The sequence below is a fragment of the Xiphias gladius genome, chromosome 17, assembly GCF_016859285.1.
Source record: "Xiphias gladius isolate SHS-SW01 ecotype Sanya breed wild chromosome 17, ASM1685928v1, whole genome shotgun sequence".
In the NCBI taxonomy this organism is placed as follows: Eukaryota; Metazoa; Chordata; class Actinopteri; order Istiophoriformes; family Xiphiidae; genus Xiphias; species Xiphias gladius.
The window spans coordinates 23,608,733-23,629,601 of NC_053416.1; the positions used below are offsets into that span (position 1 = coordinate 23,608,733).

At 40.8% G+C, this 20,869-nt stretch overlaps 2 protein-coding genes across 4 annotated transcripts in view; both read left to right on the forward strand.

Moving 5' to 3' along the window:
• dgat2 (diacylglycerol O-acyltransferase 2) lies at positions 1-10,124 on the forward strand. The gene is made up of 8 exons (XM_040149953.1): positions 1-302; positions 1,601-1,729; positions 1,991-2,098; positions 3,232-3,302; positions 5,499-5,703; positions 6,366-6,540; positions 7,998-8,200; positions 8,504-10,124. Exons 1-8 carry the CDS (start codon positions 263-265, stop codon positions 8,656-8,658), a joined length of 1,086 nt encoding a protein of 361 aa, XP_040005887.1. The 5' UTR covers positions 1-262; the 3' UTR covers positions 8,659-10,124.
• Positions 10,125-11,895: 1,771 nt separating this feature from the next.
• Positions 11,896-20,869, forward strand: part of uvrag (UV radiation resistance associated gene) — an 89,356-nt gene continuing 80,382 nt past the window's right edge. For 2 of the 3 annotated variants that reach the window (XM_040150141.1, XM_040150139.1), the window contains exons 1-6: positions 11,897-12,214; positions 15,931-16,048; positions 16,734-16,768; positions 18,155-18,316; positions 19,586-19,660; positions 19,786-19,871. In XM_040150141.1, coding sequence (XP_040006075.1) covers positions 12,110-12,214; positions 15,931-16,048; positions 16,734-16,768; positions 18,155-18,316; positions 19,586-19,660; positions 19,786-19,871 — 581 coding nt within the window. In that variant the 5' untranslated portion in view covers positions 11,897-12,109. Of the gene's footprint in view, positions 12,215-15,930; positions 16,049-16,733; positions 16,769-18,154; positions 18,317-19,585; positions 19,661-19,785; positions 19,872-20,869 lie in introns of all 3 variants that reach the window. The other variant, XM_040150142.1, reaches the window with a different exon arrangement.

Here is a 20,869-nt window from a genome sequence, read left to right on the forward strand (position 1 = left end):
TTACGACCTGCGGGCGTCCTCACCTGCACGGGCTCCCCCGGCACGTCGCCGACCCACTCTCCTGCTGGCTCGCCCCGGTGCCTTGGCTCCTCCCCGCACAGATTAAATGCCCGCCCGGCGCCTCAGTCGGCTGCAGGCGACGGCGCTCACGACCGAGGAGCTGTAGGCTGGATTGCTATCACCCTGACAGCAAGCGAACGCCTTGACTTTCCCCCCCCTCTCCTCCTCCTCCTCCTCCTTCGTCGCCACCCGAGAAGCCGCTATGAGGACCATCCTTGCTGCGTACTCCGGCGTGCTCAAAGGTAAGGCGGTTTGGGGCTCGGACGGTGCGGCCAGCGCCGCGGCAGGCAGAGCAAACACAGGTGGTCGCGCCAACCGGGAGTCGTCCCCGGGAGAAGTCGGCGGGGCAGGGGACACACGCCGCCCGCCAGTCTGGATCTGTCATGCCGCGTGTTGTGCTGCGGAGAGCGCTCTTTGCGAAGTGGAGTCAGAGAGAAATGAATTAGTGTCATCGCCGTCGTTAGGAGTAGTAATCACTTCACGTCAATGCTGGTGACAGGCCAGACTAGAAAAAAAAAATAGCCTGAGATTTAAAGGTAAGTCATTTAAAAAAAACAACCCCCCCCCCTCCCAAAAAAAAAAAAGTGTCAAAACAAGAATTAGCAGGTGAAACTACAGGAGATGAAGAAATCCCTGTACAGTGCAGTGAGGGAGGGAGCGAAATATTCTCTCCCGAATATCATTATTACAGTGTTTGATGTGTGGCCTGTGACTTTATGCCACTGATAGTTCAGATGTAGGGGGTTGGCCTTTTCCTCCGGTGGAAGTGTTTAACATTTTGTGATTGTCCCAAATGCGGGGTCAGAGCATTTCTTCTGGGAAATGAACGGGCGTTCGGCTTTTAATGCCGCCTGTGCTCCGTCTGCAGGGGCTGGTGACAGTTTTTTTTTTTTTTTTTGTTTTGTTTTTTTTTCCCCGCACCTCTCAGTTTTGGAGGCCAGTTTGCTTTGGCCCGCAGCCGCACTCGGAGCACATGCGGTAAGTTGGCAGGTGCATGCGGGCCAGCGCTCCCCGGCGGTCGCTGGCACCGATTCGGGCAGGGCCGGTCTTAAGGCATCGTGGCTTCATAGTTCACAGGTATTACCGCCGTCAGCCGCGGGCTGGGTTATTTTCAGTGTGTACAGATGGGATTAGACGACAGCGTTTTCCTGGAGGGGAGATCTTCCTCTTCTTAATGTGACCGTTCCTTGACGCTGCCTCTTCGCACATTGTCTCCTCACATGTAGCGTCGTGGCTTTCGCTTTTATGGGCAGGTGACTGAGAAGGGCTGGCGAGTAGCGGGGGCTGCGCGTCGCTTGGCTGAAGCCTATATTGGTGCAGGGAAGCTTGGTTGCACGTTTGACACAGTTTTCCTGGAAATCATTAATCTCGTTATTTTGTTTGATGTTCACCTTCGGGCTGGTTTCACTCGAGCCCGGACCAGGAAAATATCAGCACTAGGAGCGAGTTGACTGCATCTTTTTCCAGTTCGATTTCGTCGAATGCTTTGATATAACTCCCCCTTTTCTGCTCCGTCTCCTCCTTCATGTGTTGTCTCCAGGCACCGGCTCCAGCATCCTGTCTGCCCTGCAGGACCTGCCTTTGGCGTTCTGGCCCTGCAGATCCAAGATGGAAAAACATCTGCAGGTCATCTCCGTGCTGCAGTGGGTCATCAGCTTCTTAGTCCTGGGTAAATGAGTGTGTGTGTGTGTGTCTGGTTGGGGGGGGGGGGGTCGCTGTGCATTTCACGTAAGCTGTAAGAAGGCAAAGAAACCTAGAAGAGTTAAGGTGTAGTCTCATTAGCCTCATACTAAGGAGGTCAAAGCCCTAAGCTGCTCACACACTTGTTCATTACTTCTGGGCCTTGATAAGTCTCCTAGCCTTTAACAGAATATTTTGGCCTTTAGATCCTTTAAGGTAGATGGTTTTTCTCTCCTGTCCCCCGTCCCAGGTGCTGCCTGCACGGTCCTGTTGATCTACATGTTCTGCACTGATTGCTGGCTTATCGCTGCCATTTACACTGCCTGGCTCATCATGGACTGGAACACCCCAAAAGAAGGTAAAAAAAAAAGAACTGTCGCCTAATGATTCTGCTTTGACCCGCACGTGAAGAGAGAGTCACTGGACTTGATGAGGAAATATGGCAGAGGCCACTGGTCTGATTTTTCTCAAAGCCTGAGTTGGATGATGCCTTTTTTTGAGTCTTAAAATATAAAGTGATAATGAAGTGTTAAAATGTCAGATAGTATGGCAGTAATGACCGAATGCACAGGCTTACCTTGGCTATCGCATGACCGCAAGTAAACGGATGCACTAAGACTGACCTCTGTATTATCTAACGCATTGGGTAACATATTTTCCAATGATTAGCACCAACAACAACTACATTATGTTTAGAGCATGTTTGTTTGTTCAAGTCTCTAATGGTTTATATCAAAACGATCACATTTTGTGAGGGTTCAACGTAACGCGTATAGGCTGTTATACTGTATGGAGCCATAGAGTTTAAAGTGGATTCGAAAACTGATGAAACAATAAGTGGATGGTGTGGAAATTGACAGCAATTCAGGTAATTGATCTATGGTTTAAGAAATTTCTCAAACCAAAATGATAAACGTTCACTGGTTCCAGCCTCTGAAATGTGAGGATTTGCTTCTTTTCTTGGGGTTATGTTACTTATAATTGGGGGGGGGGGTTTGCTTTTTTAAGCCAATAAAAGGAGCAAAGATGCTACCATGAACTCTGGAAAATTGTAGTGGATATTTAAATCTTTTTCTCACATTCTGTAAACTAAATGATTAATGTATTATACATTATATTTTTGATTATAAGGATGGAATCTCTTTGCAGCCAGTATAGACAACAGGAACAATTACAGCTACCAAAACCTGAGACATCTCTAACCTCTCAGGATTGCTTTTTTTTTTTTTTTTTTTTAAATTGAGATAAACACCAAGAGAGTTTAAAGTTATGACTATATAATACCAGGAAAAGCAGCAGATCCTCACATTGGAGATGTTGGAACAATTACAATCTCATTGACTAAAAACAGTTTGGACGTACAAAGGGAAATGTTAGTATTATACTGAGACATACTTTAAGAAATTTCAATCACTGAGGAAGTTGCAGCTCTAGTTTTAATGATGTGAGATATATAATGGAGTGACTTTTAATCTGTAATGTTGTCCTCAGGTGGAAGGAGGTCCTCTTGGGTGAGGAGCTGGACAGTGTGGACATATTTCCGTGACTACTTCCCAATCAGGGTAGGTTTCTTTGTCACTTTCTTGGTCTACTTTTGCTAATTTATCCAGACCCAGTCTTGAAAATCAAGAGCAGAGCAGAGGAATGGAGGCACCGGGATTGCACACATTAAGCAAAGGAATCGTGCAAACCTGCCTGACTCGTGAGCATAATGTTTCCGTCTGGAATGCAAGTAAAGGAAAGTCAGGACTGTATGATAACTCTAGTTCATCGTTTTCCAGTCGGGCACAGGTTTGTCGTTATAGATAACCTTATCGGGGTGGATGGGGTTTATCGATCTGCCCCATGCGGTTCCTTGTCCCGTGTTAATTATGATGAGGGCTCGACACTGGTCCGGACTTTTAGACTTTGTCCTACCTGCTAAGGAGCATTGCCAAGCTTGTTCTGTCCTCAGGTATTCCCCTGAGCATCTAGAGATGGGAGTACAAGCCTGGTCCAGGCTAAAGGGGGGAGAGTGGGAGTGAGAGTTTGTGGCGCACACGCACTACATACAGGGGCAGATATCGTACAGTGGCTGTGCATGACTAAACTGTCACTGCTGAAGCCAAGAGTCAAGGTGAGAGTGTGTTTTAAAGTGGGGACACGTGTTCTCTGAGATATCCTGCATGATTCAGTCAGTGGTCAAAGGCTGTTATTGAATCGCCACTTTTGTCAATTAGTCAATCACCAACAAAAACGTCTGGACCATTTTAATAATCAATTAATAGTTTTTACTGATTTTTCTGGTTCCAGCTTCTCCAATGAGATGATTTGCTGGTACTCTTTTATGTTTTACATCATTGTAAACTGAATATCTGTGGGTTTTGGATGTTGGTTGGACAAAACAAGACATTTGATGACGTCACTTACGACGGGGGGAATAATGTGATGGATATTTATATCGATTAATCAAAAATGAATTGACAGATTCATCAATGATGAAAACAATCATTAGTTGCAGCCCTAGTACAAACAGATATTGTTCTTGCAATATCGGTCTTACCTGTAAATGTAGTCACCTACAATTAAGTTGATCCATGTAATAAAATATTTAGTATTTGTCAAATCGAATTTGTATTCCTGTCTTTTAGTGGCTTAGCTGCGCTTTTGTTTGCCCCTCCTCTGAATGCTTGTGTGATTCCATAGTTTCTCCACTTAATGTGTTACTTGTGATGTCAAAGAAAATCTTAACCACTGACTGCGTTTCAAATGTATGGACTCACCTTAGTGAAAGGAGAAATGGTCAACGTGCTCAGGTATTGATGAGTTTATCTACTTTACTGAGAGTAGAAAATAAGAGTCGTACTCTTTGCTCTGAACTTTGTTCATTACGTTGATCTGTACTGGTTGTACAATGTAGGCGTTTGTCTCGGTGGGTTGATGAAATCATTCTCGTGTCCCCCAGAGGTTTGATGCGTGCTGGCTCTCACATTTCTCTCATTTTAAGAAATCTCTTGCAAAAGTTTAGATGTCTGTCAGTGTTGAAATGTTAGTAGCTACTCACTCGCATACTCTGAGTTGTGAAGATGAAAAGTTCATCTATTGTGACAGCATTGAACAAGTCAGTCAAAGGTGGATTAAATGAGGCTTTTACTGTCTCATAGCTCAAAACAGCCAGACTGTATCCACTGGGATCTCAGTTATCTGTAGGGCAAGCATTCTCTATTTATCATGTACCTATGACTACTATTTTAATGAGTTGGAAGCCAACTGGCCAAAGTCTGAACCAGCCTTAAAATGAGGACTGCAGGGAGTCTAGAGTGTGACTGTTACATCAACATGTGTGCAAATCTGCTTCACTGCTAGAAACAAAGAGTCTTCTGTAATATGTGGCCATTTTTTGCAGCAATCAGTGAATCTTTTCTAGCCTGCATCTCTTTACTGTCTCCAAGTAGACAAGGTGTTAAGTGTAACAGTCTTCCTGATCCAACTGTAATCCCTCACATCTGCCATACCAGCCAGATGGTGTCCCACGGTGCCACGGGGATCTTGAATGTGATCTCCTTTGCTAATGTGGTTATGCAACTGTTACGTTTGACTAGCTACCAAGGGAGCTATGTTTATGCATTTTGATGGCTCTACACCGATCAGTCTCCACATTAAAACCCACTTACTGGTTTTAATGGGGAGACAGATCAGATGTTCCTGGTCTGTGTGCACTGTGTCCCGCATATTGAAATCAGCTTCTCACTGGGGGTCTTTGTGCTATTGTCCTTCAGCTAATTAAAACCCACAACCTGCTGCCCAGCCGGAACTACATTTTTGGCTACCACCCCCACGGCATCTTCTGTTTCGGTGCTTTCTGTAACTTTGGGACAGAGGCCACCGGCTTCTCCAAGAAATTCCCGGGCATCAAGCCCTCCCTGGCAACCCTGGCAGGAAACTTCCGCCTGCCTGTGCTTCGGGACTACCTGATGTCTGGAGGTGAGATGATTTGAGAATCCATGAGGTCTTGTTTGAGCTCTTGAGCTGTCCGATAACAATGATAACTGTATCTGTAAGAAATCAGACCTTTGTCCTATTGCACAGCTGACATAGCTTCTGTTTACTTGAATGTGCTGATTTCACTGATCTATAGAGCTTCAGCTGTGCTGTTCTATGGGTTTTCCTATAGATACTATACGTACTCTCTTAGGTTATTGTACATGTTGTTTCAAAAGGTTTCATTGGTAGATAGCCCTCATCAGTGTTTCTCTGTAAACTTTGTTGTGATCTTAGAAAAAGCTGTTGTTTTGAAACAGTGTTTTTATTTTTGGCTGCAGTAAGTCAGTTTTGTCCGTGCTTAACATGGTTAGTTAAATTCTGCTTAGGTGCTAGACTAACGGACTGTTGGCCACAGAGAGCAATGCATTAAGTACAATGATGCTGAATCCGAAAACACTAATAAGTAGAATATTTGCAGCCAGCTTTTGACAAGGGCTGATAGGAATACAGCAAATATTCTTTATAAATATCTATAAAAAATACAACATTGCACATGCAGAGTATTACAAATGTGAACAGATCTAACAACTTAACAAATTTGCCCTTTGAGCAGCGCTCAATTACTGCAATTTTAATTATCTTTGCTTTTTTTCCCCCCTCAGGTATCTGTCCAGTGAACAGAAACTCTATTGACTACCTGCTTTCACGTAACGGGACAGGTAATGCTGTCATCATTGTTGTCGGAGGAGCAGCGGAGTCTCTGCACTGCACGGCAGGCATGAATACTGTGACCTTGCGGAATCGTAAAGGCTTCGTGAGGCTGGCCCTGCAGAAAGGGTGAGCCGGCTGCACAACATTCAGACACGAGGACAAGTGCAGTCACGGCGACGAAACACAGCCTAGACCAAATCTCTTTTGAACATGTAAATGTCATTCTCAGGGCTGTAGTCAATCATTGGCATGATTAAAACCCGAGATTATTACTCCCAGAAAGGCTGAAATTACCTCACAGAGAGCAGTACCAGATCTTTTAGGAATGTGCGGTGTCGTCCCTTATGAAGCTTGGAGCTCCTTGTGGCATGCAGTAGCATTTTGGAAGTGTCAGACTATGTGAGCTGGGAGGTGGCTGTGCACAGCGGTGCAGAAATCACTATAAAGGGAAGTGGCTCCCGGTTTGTCTTGCTAACCCAAACAAGCCTGATTCCCCCTCGGATATAGCTCAGGATTATCACAGGGTGCACCATGTCCAAAGGCGCTTAAAGCTTGCTAGAAAAAGACTTGCAGCTATGCAGAACTTCATTCATAACAACCAGGTTAGCATTCCGGCTGAAATAAGCATAGACTGTGAATTGAGGTCATTCTGGAATGTTTACAGCTTTGTTTCAATGCTTATAAAATCGAGATGATGTGGAAACCATTTGTATAATGATTGAAACTCAAGCTTTTTTTTTATATATTTTTTTTTTAGGTAAAATCGAGTAATTGTATTCTTTATAATCAAAATGTATCAAAAATAGACCTAAATTGCTTTCACCTGGTCCAACATAGATATGTTTACAGTATATTGAATTTTCAGGTCACTATCTTTCAATCCACGTTTCTGACAGCAAATAGTACAGAGTAGTGGCTCTCAACTCAATATCCCACAAGACGGGGGTTGCAAGATGATGAGTGGTCGTGAGTTGGCTTTGTATTGTTTTTAAAGGGCCAAAAGCCTAAAAGGTTTGGAACCACAGGTGTTTACGATGCTCTGTGCAAGGGCTGGTTAGTGAAAAAGTATGAAAAACACCCACAAGGGGCGATATTGAATAGTAATCATACTAAAAGCTCAAAGTTTTCCAGGTCCAAAAACTTTCTCTGAAAATGTCTTAGACCACTGGTCAAATGTTAAATTTCAGGATTGGCTACAGATATATGTAGATTTGAGGGCAAACAATACCAACAGTAACAGCTACATATAGACTCACACAAAAATGAGCAATGTCTGCTTTCGCAAATGGGAACTACCCTAGTCTGCCTCCATGACCAGTAACATAAACTGATTCCTGATGATTAGCGCGAATAAAATAATGGTGTAACAAGTCTTCAACACTAAAGCCCACTTGTTAATATATATATTGTAAATGTTTATTGACTTACATGTATTTCTTTATATTGTTGCTGTTTTTAGATGAGATGTCCCTTGAAATGCTGCTCAGTACACAAACATAGTTCTTGGCATTGTCCTAGCAGTGCTCTCATAACTTTTACATTTAAGGGACGTTTGTTGAGACCTCCTCCTTGTGTTCCCCCAGGTCTGACCTGGTTCCAGTGTATTCCTTTGGAGAGAACGATGCCTACAAGCAGGTGATCTTTGAGGAGGGAACCTGCTGGAGATCTCTCCAAAAGAGATTACAGAAGATCTTAGGCTTTGCCCCGTGCCTTTTCCATGGATGTAGTCTCTTCTTTGGCAACTCCTGGGGCATCGTGCCTTTTTGCAACCCTATCACCACCATAGGCAAGTTTGTCTGCTAATGTTTGGTTTGAGCTTATGATGAGAGTTAAAGAAGTACAGATTAGAGTTATCTTTCAGTTGTCAACAATCCTTAAAACTCTGCTGTGTTAGGATGGTTTACTACAGGACAATGATCGACAAACTTAGCACAACAGATTAACAGAACAGACAAAGTCAATTTTTGCTTCCTTCAGCCTCAAGGTTGTAGTAATGGTTAACATCTGACGCTGGTTCGGTTTCATCTTAGTTTGATTGATTGGCTCTTTGTTTTAATCCTCTTTTTTTCTTTTTAAAAAAAAATTATAGTTGGGGAGCCAATCACAGTGCCAAAAATTGAGGATCCAACTGAAGAGATGGTGGATCTGTACCACGCAATGTACGTCAAGTCTCTCCAGAGCCTTTTTGACAAGTACAAGACCCGCTTTGGCCTAAAAGAGAGTGACGTCCTGTACATTCAATGAAAGGATGGGGGGGGGCCCTGTTGAAGCTCTGAACTGTGGCAGCATCCTCAGACCCCTCCGCCCCCTTCCCCTCCTCCCCGTCCCATCTTGTTGCCCGGGTTGGATTATCTCTGGACAGCAAACTCTACACAAGAACACGTTTGCTACAGAAACCTCTGCGCTCTGCGTTGTCTCTCTCACACACACACACACACATAAACATACTTCTCAGGAAATGGCAGATTTGAGGAATGGTGGCCTCTCCTTGCTGTTGTCACCAGGTTAAACAGTTTTGGTTGGACAAAGTTACACATAAAATGTGTGCCTTTGTTGTTTCTATTTCCATTTTCTCAGTGAGTGCATCAAGTTCGGACTGTCTTATCAGTGCAGAAGGGGGGCGTTCCACTAGATGGCGCTGGAAGGCAACATGCAGGACTTTAAAGAAGTGCCAATGTTTTCTTTCACTCATGCATTCATATAATTTTCCCTAAGCTCTTTAATATCCTGTTATATGCTAAATGCACAAACAATGCAAATGGAAGGTACCACTTTATTTTTGGGAAAATAAGCCCAAAGTTTAATTTAGCCAAAGACCTATGTTGTCCCCACACATGCATGTATTTCTACTGTATGAAAGCTGAAAGTAAAGGAGCTCTACACAGTGGATTAATATTGTGGATACACCATACACAAGTGCCTGTGATTGCATAATGCCATAAAGTATTAATTGTATTCTGTAGAGAGGAAAAAGCCTATTTTAGTGGTTGTCTCTCAACCAATATTTCTGATGCACTTTTTGTATTATTGATTACTTTCTGAGGTTTTTGTCGTGAGAAAATTGCCTAGGATGTGAGAATTTTTCCGAGACAGTCATTGTGCTCGTTGGCTTGATTTCCCTCTTGTCCCACTGGTGTCCAGGTCTGGATGGGTGTGTTCTGTCTATGCAGCAAAAAAAAACTACAGCAATGTTTTGTATGTTCAGATGTTGTTAGCCAACTAGCTGAAGTTTTGAGCTGCCATTGAAGAAGATAAAATAGTTTAGTAGGTGAAAATGATTCCAGTGTTCAGTGCATCACTTTGCAACCATTCCATGGGTTATAACTGAAAAGGAAGGAATCACACTGGGTAATGCCTTATTACTGGGAATATTTGATGGTGTAGTTGTTATGTAAAATAAGAGTATGAGAGTGTGTGTGTGTGTGTATATATATGTGTGTATATATAATATATATATAATATATATATATTATATATAGAATGCATCCTTGGAATCATCAAAATGTGTAAGCTTGCGTCATGTTGATGGGCAGGAAGGTGGGAAAGTAAATTATAGGATTGTCATTTGAAGAGCAATTTTCCTCTGTTCTCACCATTATGACTTCTTATAAAGAGCACTGTAATCCCTATGCAATAAATCTACAAGCAATAAACTCAGTGAGACCTGTCTATATGATGAATGGCATCATCTGCCTGATATTTAAATTAAACTTTTGTATGTTTTCAGAAGGACATGTGTGTGTGTTGTGTCTTGTCTTTGGACACTTTAATAACACTACATCTTTTTCACAAAGTTACTTCAGAAGACATCCATGGTTTGATTATGACAACTGTGAAGCCACTGTCAGATAAAAAAGCTCAGGTTTCCTCAACAATGTAAGAATTACTGCATTGTCAAAATTGTCAACACACAAATTTACTGTGTGTGAGTGTGTGTGTGTGTATACAGTATTTTGTATTGAAGCTACAGTAATCAATGTTTACTCAGAGTGAGATATTCAAACCCCGGACTCCATGGTTTTATGACTAAATCATCCCATCAAATAGAAATATTCCACTAACTCTAATATTGTTTGGGTTTTAAGACTGTTAGGTTGCACAGCATGAGTTTGTACTGGCTCACCGGTGGGTCAGTGAGGTTTGACCTTAACAATACTAAAATTGGCTGTAGCGGAACAAGCACCCAGATTCTTTACTTAAGTAAAAATAGTAATACCACAAAGTAGATATACTTTATTACAAGCAAAAGTTCTGCATTCAAAATTTTGCAAATTAAGATGAAAAATCTTAATTTGCAAAGTAACTATAGCTATTAAATAAATGTGTGTGGTGTAAGAAGTATAGTTTCCGGCTGAAATGTAGTGGTGTGGAAGTATCAATTAGTAGAAAATGGAAATACCCAAGTAAAGTACTAGTACCTCAAAATTGTACTTAGGTACAACGGTTAAGTACAATTAACTTTCCTCCAATGGAAACTGGTCCATATTCATACTCATGCTCAGCGAAAGAAAATGTTCAACACGCAACATGATAGAACAATTTGGCCATCACAGATTCAACTGTTTAGGAAATTCGTATTTCGTAGACCCATAGGTCTACAGACAGGCAGTGCCTGTTTTAAATACACGAGACAGACAAAAAAGCATAAAGCAATCAATTCCTTCTGTAATATCCAATGCTCATGTATGTGGTTGATACTGCCCCCTGATGGTTGCTGGATATTCTGCAGCCAGGGCGATGAAGAACACAGTAGAGGAGGTATTTTGACGTACTCGTACTGTAATGCATTTTCACCTAATAGTATTTAATACTTCTACTCTGCTGCATTTCAGACAGAAACATTATTCTGTTGCTACATCTGATATCTGTAGTTGCGTGTTACATCAATAATATAATACAGCTCATTATACATCATAATATTATGAAATGGGTCACTTGCCTTGTGAGTACTTTACTTTCTTACATCCCTGTGATCCAGGAGCCACCTGAGGTTTTAAGGAATGATTTAATGGGACTGGGGTCGAGTGAACAGAAAATAACAGAGAACTCAGTTCGGAAATTATCGATCGGGTGTCTCACACTCAGTTCTACTGTCACTGAAGCCACCTACTTTATTTGCTGTCGGTTCATGGTCTAATGTTTGTGTACTCTGAGGTCAGAGGTTGGCTAGAGCCCCTGATATAGCCACTACAATATGAGTTTGAACTGTTTTCGTTAGTTTTTTTACTGGCTCTAACGGAGACGGTAAGTGAGAAATGGTTTGCCCCGTCTAACTGTCACCTGCATGTCACGCTGTGCTATACAACTTCCTCATATTTTGCAGCTTTGACAGATTTCAACGAACACCCGCCCCATCCTGGAAGATAAACAGACGGGAAAACCAATAGTAAGGCGTATTTTCGACAGTAGGACCCGCCTTAACGTGACGGACGTTAGGTTATGCCAATCAGTAGCCTAGCTGTCGCGCCTCCCAACCGGAGACGGATTTCCGAACGAAGTGTAGCAAATAGCCTGTACTTTGTTTACGTCCCGTTGGTTAGCTGACAGCTGCTGTAGCGCTTTCCCCAAACAAACAACCGTGTCTGCATGTCTCCGGTGGTTGGCTGGAGCTTCGTAAACTTTAAAACGAGTATCCTGGATGTCGAGAATGGGATGTTAGTTGAATGAGGGGGACCCGTTAGATGCCGACAGGAGGATGAACTCCATCACCGGTCGGGTTCTCGCCATCCCCGCCGCCTCTGTCACCAACTCTGGAGCTTCATCCTCTCGAGCCTTACATGTAGAGCTCACATCCCAGCAGGTAAATGCAAAGCCTCTGAGCGCATGTTGATTCCAACTGCATTCAAATGAACCCAGGAAAACGCGGACCGGCCGCCTCAGTGTGTTATGTACTAGTTTACAACGTCAGTTCCAACTGCTGCCCGGAGAAACACTGCAGGCCTGTCATGCTAGCTAGTTAGCTAACAACTGCTAACTTACAGTTAGCTAGCTGAATGTAGTTAACTCTACTGACACCCCAGACACACTGAATTGAGTTAGGCTGTTGTTGGGCATTTCTGAGCCCGACCTTTTCATTGTGTTGCCCTATTTTGAGTGTATATATATTTCTACACCTTTAATTGTGTACGAAGCTAGTATGCTGCTGCTAATGGTAACCTAACGCGTTGTGTCAGCATCGAGGTGTCAGCTCAGCTGAAGGGAAACGGTAGCATATGCCATTACAGTGCTGGTATATTGTATCATAGAGCTATTTTATTTTGTTTTTTTTAAAAACGTCTAATACTAATTTCATTTATGCTTAGTTAAGCTGGGGGATTCTTTGGAAACCCGAAAAACGAATTTTCTCTTCATTCATTCATTCGTTCATTCATTTATTTGGACACGACATGTAAAAAGCTAACAGTTGACAGTTAACTTCAGTCCACTTCTGGGAACAACGTATCTACAGCAGAGAACCAGTGCCGTATGTCGCCCCACATTGACTGTAAAGTTGTGAAAAAATTGACTTTAGTACACAGCGATCTGTCAGATCTCTTGTGCAAGGGATAACATTTTTTCATCAAGCTGCCCTGCTGGGTTTTTGCACAATGTGGGTTCATAATATCGGTGTCAGTGAACCGGCATGAAGTTCAGCTTTCCATTGTCTCATTGGCCTTCTCAGCTTTGTGTTACCTACTCCATATATTGAATATATTTATGAGAAAAAATGAAAAATTATATTGGGACTACAATTTAATTTCTTCTTGCACCAGTAAATCTAACTCTTTGGCCCTTGTCCCTTGTTTAGGCATGTGATTGCATTAGATGGTCATTTAGATGATATAAATAGAGTATAAACTCAGGAGAGATGACCGTTGTTGGGAGTTTCTACTCAAGACATGTAAATGACCTGTGAACTCTGTTCATAAACCTGGTATGAAAACTGTTTTGTTTTTTTTTCATTAAAAGAAAAGTTAAAAGCTCTACAAATATGTATAACCAACACTCAATGCAATACTGATGCATTGCTTTAAGAGTACTTGCTCTTGTGGAGAGCAGTGTGATATGGACAAAATCAGATATCATGTATTGGTGACCAAATACTTATATGTGTATATATCAAAGTAATAGGAATTTACTGTACTTCGACAATATTTTGGGATGAGTGTTGGTGCTTTCAGAGGCCATGGACATGCAGCAGAAATGACCCTAATTCATATTTTTACATCAGTAATGTTATAATTATATATCAGTATTATACTTGGGGCGGCTGTGGCTCAAGATATAGAAAAGCTCGTCCATTAACCAGAGGGTCGGTGGTTCGATCCCCGGCTCCTCCAGTCCACATGTCAAAGTATCCTTGGGCGAGATACGGAACCCCAAATTGCCCTCGATGTCTCATGGGTGAGTGTGGGGGTTTTCTAGAAAGCAAAGTAAGTATAGAAAAGAGCGCTGGATGAATGTGTGTGTGAACAGGTGAATGTGGCAGTAGTTTAAAGTGCTTTGAGCGGTTGAAAAGACTAGAAAAAGTGCTATCTAAGTGCAGTCCATTTACCATTTACTTTTGTATCACCCAGAGGTAAACTTTCTGACCAATTACAATTCTTGGTTTTGAGCTAACCTTGATTCACTGGTCTCCACCTCAGTAAAGACCTTTTATTACTAAAGAGACATTTTAATTGTAATATAAAATAATATACAGAGACTAGTTCTTTTTATTATGTTGTTCTCATTTTTGTAAAGAACGTCTTAGATTTGTGGATTTTACAATGTGTACTTGTGTTTTTAATTAAAAAAAATAATTCAAATTGTATGATTTATTTACAGTAGTTTGTGCAATATAAAAGTGAAAGTAGTGGTCTGTTATTTATTATATCCATTGATGTATGGCTCTATTTATTGAATGCGCTTATAAATACAGTAAAAGTGAATCTTAAATATTGAATGAAATACTCACGATTAGTCAAGTTAGCTGTAATTGGGTAACCTGAACTAAAAGATTACACAATCAAATATTTTTTGCAATTTTGTAATTTGCTACAACACATATTTAAAAAGTCCAAGCGAAATAAATGTTTTCATTATGTCTGCCTGAGGCAGCCAAAAATGGTAACACCCAGCATTACATTTTTCCGAGTCAATTAGTATGTGTAATGTAAAATGAGTTTAGCTAGGTGTCCCTGATAAACTGGAATTAAGTTAGCCTTGAAACAGAGCTGATATACTGCTTGTATATTAATTCCCTTTCAAGGTGTAGTTCCATATTAGCTGTACTCAAACAATTTTGATGTAATCCTCTAGATGAAATGAGCAGCTCTGTTTCACTAACTGTTTTAAGCCAGACCTTAGATTTAGTTATCGAGTCCAGTTTGCAAAGAAATGGGATGTTCCGGACTTACAGATTTTCAATAAAAGGCTTATGATGAGCTAATCACTTTGTCACATACCACCATCAGACTTTTTTGATCATTTTATGACCTATGGTCAACTAATACTGACCCTAACTTTAAGCTTTTTTCTGAGCTTGTAGTTTACAATGAGGACTTTGATATGTGTCTAGTTATTCTGCGGGAGGCTGACCCACCAAAGTAGTTTCATACTGCACATTTCACTCAGCCTGTGGTCCACATTAGCCCATTCAGAAATGTACACTGACATTTTTAAGGGGGGGGGGTTAAAAGTCCCTTGTAGAACAATCAGTGTTTTTGTCTCTGAGGCCCTTAGTCTTATAGTGAATCCCATGACTTAGATTTAGTGTTGGTAAGGCTACAGGAGAGAGGCCAGGCTTGCTGGTCATGGGAGAAGTTGTGCTGTGGTGATGTGTTTGCCTGAAGCAGGACCCCGCCAGATGCATCATTTATTTTTTGCACCTTCTGCATGGAGGATTTTGGGAGCAGGTCTTGAATAACTATTCAAATAATGCAAATGTTTAGAGTTTCTGGCTTGTCTTAACTGTGCATTACTGGTATGCTTTAAGATAAACTGATATACTGATGTTTGTTTTGTGTGGAAAGTCATATATTTATAAAGGATGCCTTTTCTGTAGTTGAATCATTGTGATTAGTAGATTGTGGGATAAATCATTTTAGAGCTAAAAATGGCGATACATTTCTCATGTGACTTATCATGACTGACCATGCCTGCCGAGTTAACTGGCCACTTAATTCTATCATGAAAATGTCATGCCTCTATTATTTGCCTCTACTACTGACATCTAGCAGACTTTCACAGCTTTTGTTGCGTGTGTGCGTGAGAAATAACTGCTATTTTTGGCTGTTTATACATGAGATGGACAGTGCAAAACTTCATAGATCTCTGTAGGAATCTCTTTTCACTTGTCCTAGGACCCAGTCAGGGTTCTGTGTCTTCAGAGCAGCGTAGATTGATTTGCCCAAATCCATCACATGATCAGAATAAAACTGAACCGCTCTGATGTCTGTTTATTATATTATATATATATATATAATATTTTATAATATTCATCAGTATCTATCCTCTTTCTCTCCATCTCTTTCTATATTTTCCCCTGCTAAACAGAGACGATTGCGTCATCTTCGGAGCATTGCAGCCAGAAACATTGTCAATAAGAATGGTTCCCCACTGTTGGACACATATTTCACCCTCCACCTCTGTATAGGAGACCGGATATCTCGAGGTCAGTGTGAACGCCCCTCCCACACATACCTGTCACCCTCTCAATCCTCTGTCTGAGAGCTGGCGGTCAGTAACAATGCTTAGTCTGTTATCTACATCTCACATGTAGTACATGTTAACTTTGATTAAACATACAATATGCATTATATTTCTCTGCGCTATGTTTTAACAAACAGGAGTATTTTCAGGTGGACATGACAAATATGAAAATCCAAATTACTTTAAATGTCATTATATGGTTTTTGATGAGTAATTCAGTCAGTATCTCAAGCCAAAGTTTGATTGTCTCTAACAGGGAAATTCACCCTAAAATAGAAATTATTTCTTATCATTATTTAAATGATTTTGGACAAAAAATTTGCATCTACAAACACAAACTCTGTCTCCCTAAGTTGATAATGTTATCAAATGACACTTATTGTATCTGGGCCATGGACATAGAGCCAGTGAGTGACTCTGTGGGCTCAGCGGGAGTATTTTTTTAGAGATAATCCATTCAGATACTTTTTTAAATGTATGACTCCCAACGTCCTCACTGTGTATGGAATAGCTTCAAGACTTTACTCTATATGACATTATCACTAAATTCTTGTTGTTTTAGGGGAGATTCAACCCTCAACAACCAAGTTGTTTGTGCATGAGTGTATTTTTCTTCTTTTAATCAGCATTCTTTGACATCTTTTTAGGTTTTTACAAGAGTGAAGTCATTCGAGACTCACTGGTGAGTATACTTACTTCAACCTTCAAACTCTTAAAGTCTGCCTGCTGGGATTGGCTCAGGATGATGTCCTTACTGGCAGCCTGCTGTAGTAGTGTATGTTAGTGCACTTATCATTATGTGTGGTGCCATAATGAAGGAAGACAAGCTTCCTATATTTTACTGATGCAAAGGCTGGCGAATATGCCATCTTAGGACTTGTTGTTTCACTTTAACCTCACTTAAACTGGTTTTCAGACGTCAAAGTAACGTTGATGTGCTATGAAACATGCTTCGTTGCATAAAATGTCAGACCTTGAGCAACATGAATTAAATATGACGTGCTGTTCCCTTATGCAAGTTTCTCTCTTGGTCTGTAAGCGTCAGTCAGTTACTGTAAATATGTAATTTACATTACATTAATAAATGTGTAAATGACACCGCTGTATATTACTACGTGATTTCTGGCTCTTCCCACTTCTGTTTGTGGGAAGAGCCTTCTTCTTCCCACACGAAGCAATAGATGCAGCAAGGGATCGCAAGCCATTACTGTCAGGCTTGCAGCCTAGTTATGAGCTGACATAAGCTGCTTTCCAGGCATACTGTTTACTACCCTCAGCTAAGAGACTGTATAATGCACTGCAGGAGTCAGGACTTCTGTCATCTCTCAGCCCAACTTCCTCCTGTTGAATTTAACATCCTTGCTAACATTTGTTCACTAGTATTCTGTCTCCTTCCTGTCATCGTTCGTCCAGGGAAACGTTTCTTGTTGGTCTTCCTGTTTTCATTGTAGCAGCTACGCACATACTGACTCTCTCTGCAACCCCCTGCCCCCCATGGATTGTACTTCTGCTTTCGACATTCCTCCCCAACCCTGCCCTTGAAAGCGACTCAAAGAGCAGGAGACTTTCTCTCTGATGGAGGGAAATGGTGCATAATTGAATGATGTAAAATGCCTGTAGTGCTTTATAGAATCAGTACTCAGTGCTGTCAGTTTGCAAGTTCAATGGTAGATAACGAACTGTCGTAGGGATCAGACTTCAAGGTTTACTTAAAACAGGGTGATTCAATTACTATAGAATGGATCAAGGTCACATTACGGCCTTGAATTTGTCAGAGGCACCACACAGTTCTGCTTTCCTATTTTGATCCAAACTCTTCAGCATACACATAAAAAGAGACTTTCACTTGTATTGCCTTTACTTGTCTGACATAAAAAGTAGCTGTTGCTTAAATGTATTTTCATTCTAAGAGGAATGCTGAAGTGCAAAATCATCGTTGGACTTTTATGAATGTTTGATTACGACTCAATTAAATAAAACGCTTATTGTACTGATCAGCTATTATGTCAGGTATTCATGTACTCTTACTGTAAATCCTCATGTGTATATGTGTGTGTGTATTTTTCAGAATCCAACTTGGCGGAGCCTGGACTTTGGCATGCTGCCGGACCTTCTGGACACCTCAGTGTCTTGCTTTGTGGTGAGGATCTGGGGAGGACAGGAGGAACAGTATCAGCTCCTCATAGAGTGGAAGGTCAATCTGGATGGCCTCAGATACACAGGACAGCAGGTCAGCAACCACACAATATACAATTCTGTCAAAAGGATTTGGTTGTGGGTGGAACTGTGTACAAGCTACAAAGGGAGACAAGTGGTGAGAGAAAAAACCCCAAATACAGAACTGAATTCAGTTGTCATATGTACAAATGATCTGTTTTACACAATTTTACAATTGCTTTGGCTCAGTTTTCACTACAGAGTTACAGTTTGCAAAACACCAAACACAAAATGGTATACTCTTACTTTTGGCCTCAAAATCTAATATAGCACACAAAATGAAAACAAATTAGGTTATGCATCACACAGTACGTTTATCAGAACATCATCACTGAATTAAAAAGAAATGTTTTTAAATTAAATAGTCTTAAGGTAGTCAAACAGAAAGTATCTCTCATCAAAACAGTCTGCAATTCATTTCCTGAAGATTATACCAAAAAGAATGAGTAAAAAAAAAAAAAAACATGCAATTTAGGCACGAGTCAGTATTTGGAACAATATAGAGTAAGAACGACTTCTGAAAATGTTCATTTTATTTTTTGAATATTCAGTTTATTGTAATGTGATCGAGTCTAGATTCTGACTTCACACTACAGTTAATCCTTCATTCTTGATAGGTAAAATGTGATTGTGCTTAACTGCACCAGTTTAGTGTTTCTGTTCTGTATTGACCACAAAGTTTGTTTTTATTCAAGGCACCAAACCTTATTGCCATCTCTTGTAAGTTTTATCATATAAAATATGGTGAGCTGATATGCTGGACAACATAGAGCATTACTGTAAACAACCACCACTTCTACTACTGTAACAAACACTCAATACATTACAACATTTTGACTGTTATCAGAAGGCAAGCAGCAGTTATGTTGCAGTGCTGCTCATCAGGGTAATCATGTTCAAATAATTAGAAATTTAGCTGCGCAGTAATAAACATTGAAACGTGCTAATATGAGGTGTCTGTATTCTGAGGACTGAACATGGGATTTAGAGTTTAGAATTATCTATGTCAGTTCAGCATTTTGTGTTTAAAGGTAAGAATATAGTAAGTTGTATTGGCATTTTGCATTAACAGTTTTTTATCACTGAAACTCTGTTGTGAGAACTAAGCCAAAGCACTCGTAAAATACAGTAAAAGTAGTCTGTGTCCTTACCCTTCTTTCAAAGCGAGACAATTTTCAAAGCCCATAAATAGATAGCACAGTCTCTCATTCACATCGCTGTCCTTTGTTCTTTTTGACTCAGTCCGCACAATGAGCCTCTACTTGCCTCACTTTGTCCATAGATTCGATCCAGAAATCCAAATGAGATCATATTTGGATTGAATGATGGCTACTATGCAGCTGACTTTGATCATAAGGTAGAGCCTTTTGTCCATTTTCCAGATTAACTGCATCATAATGGAATACCTAGTCCTAATCTTGTTAGCTTTATTTAGACACTGTTTGGCTTCTGCACTCAAACACTGACATGTGGCTGTTGCAGGATCAGTCGGAGCGGAAGAAAAACAGTCTGCTTCAGGTTGACCAGAGTTCAGTCAGGAACTCCTACAGTGTTTTCTCTTTGCTCAGGTAAGTTTCATGCCATGCAGCAGTATTACATCATATCATCATTTCAGTAGGCCTCAGTTTTCATCCATTTCCTCTAAAGTCTTTTCTCCCATATACAGTGGATTTCAACTGCTTACAAATAATGTCTACAGTATCTTTAGTTTATTTCAAACCACATCCGGCCTTTTTTCAAATAGAACTTTTATTTACTTCTTTGCATAATTGATAATGTGATTAGAAATTGTGTTGTTGTGTGTGGCATTTTTGTCTTGATCATTTGTTGTCCAGCAGATGGTGCCACAGGAAAGCAAACATTTAGACCCATCATCAGGGAAGCTCTGCCGTTATCCCACTTTTAATTAAAGCTGTGGAGCCTGCAGTCTATGCTGCATTTCTTGGACACGATGGGACAAATAGTTCATAAACATATGGAACAAGGAGAATGTCCCAATTAAGGCCCCGGGTCAACAGGCCGAAGTCACACTTGGGATTGTGATTTTCATTTGAATTTAAGTACGATGATGTTGAGTGTAATGGCTGCAATACAAATTCACATCACAAGAAGGAGACAGAGATTTGCTGAGTGGCTTCTTAGTAGGGGAACACTGGTACAGTAATTAAGAACTTGAGAGAAGAAACGGCAGTGTTGGCATCTGCTGACAAACATACACTTGTTGTTGTATGTTTACATTTAGATGTGGTAGAATGTAAACACTACTTTCAGAAACACCAGGGCTTCGCCAAGGGAAACCCACTGTTAACCAAAGCCTGATTGCATAACAACATAATTACACACAGTTTTGTCTCAATAAATGTATATCTGGAAGGTTCAAGTTAGACAGTTCCAAAATAAGATAAGGATCCTGTCATTAGGAGCATTATAAAAGCTTTAACTAACATTTTCCTACCGTAACAATTAAATATGAGGATATAAATGTGTCACAGTCCTTTGCAGTGTCAAGATAAAGGAGTTAGGACTAGCCAAAGCCGGCTAAACTTTAACAGTGCTCCCTCATCTC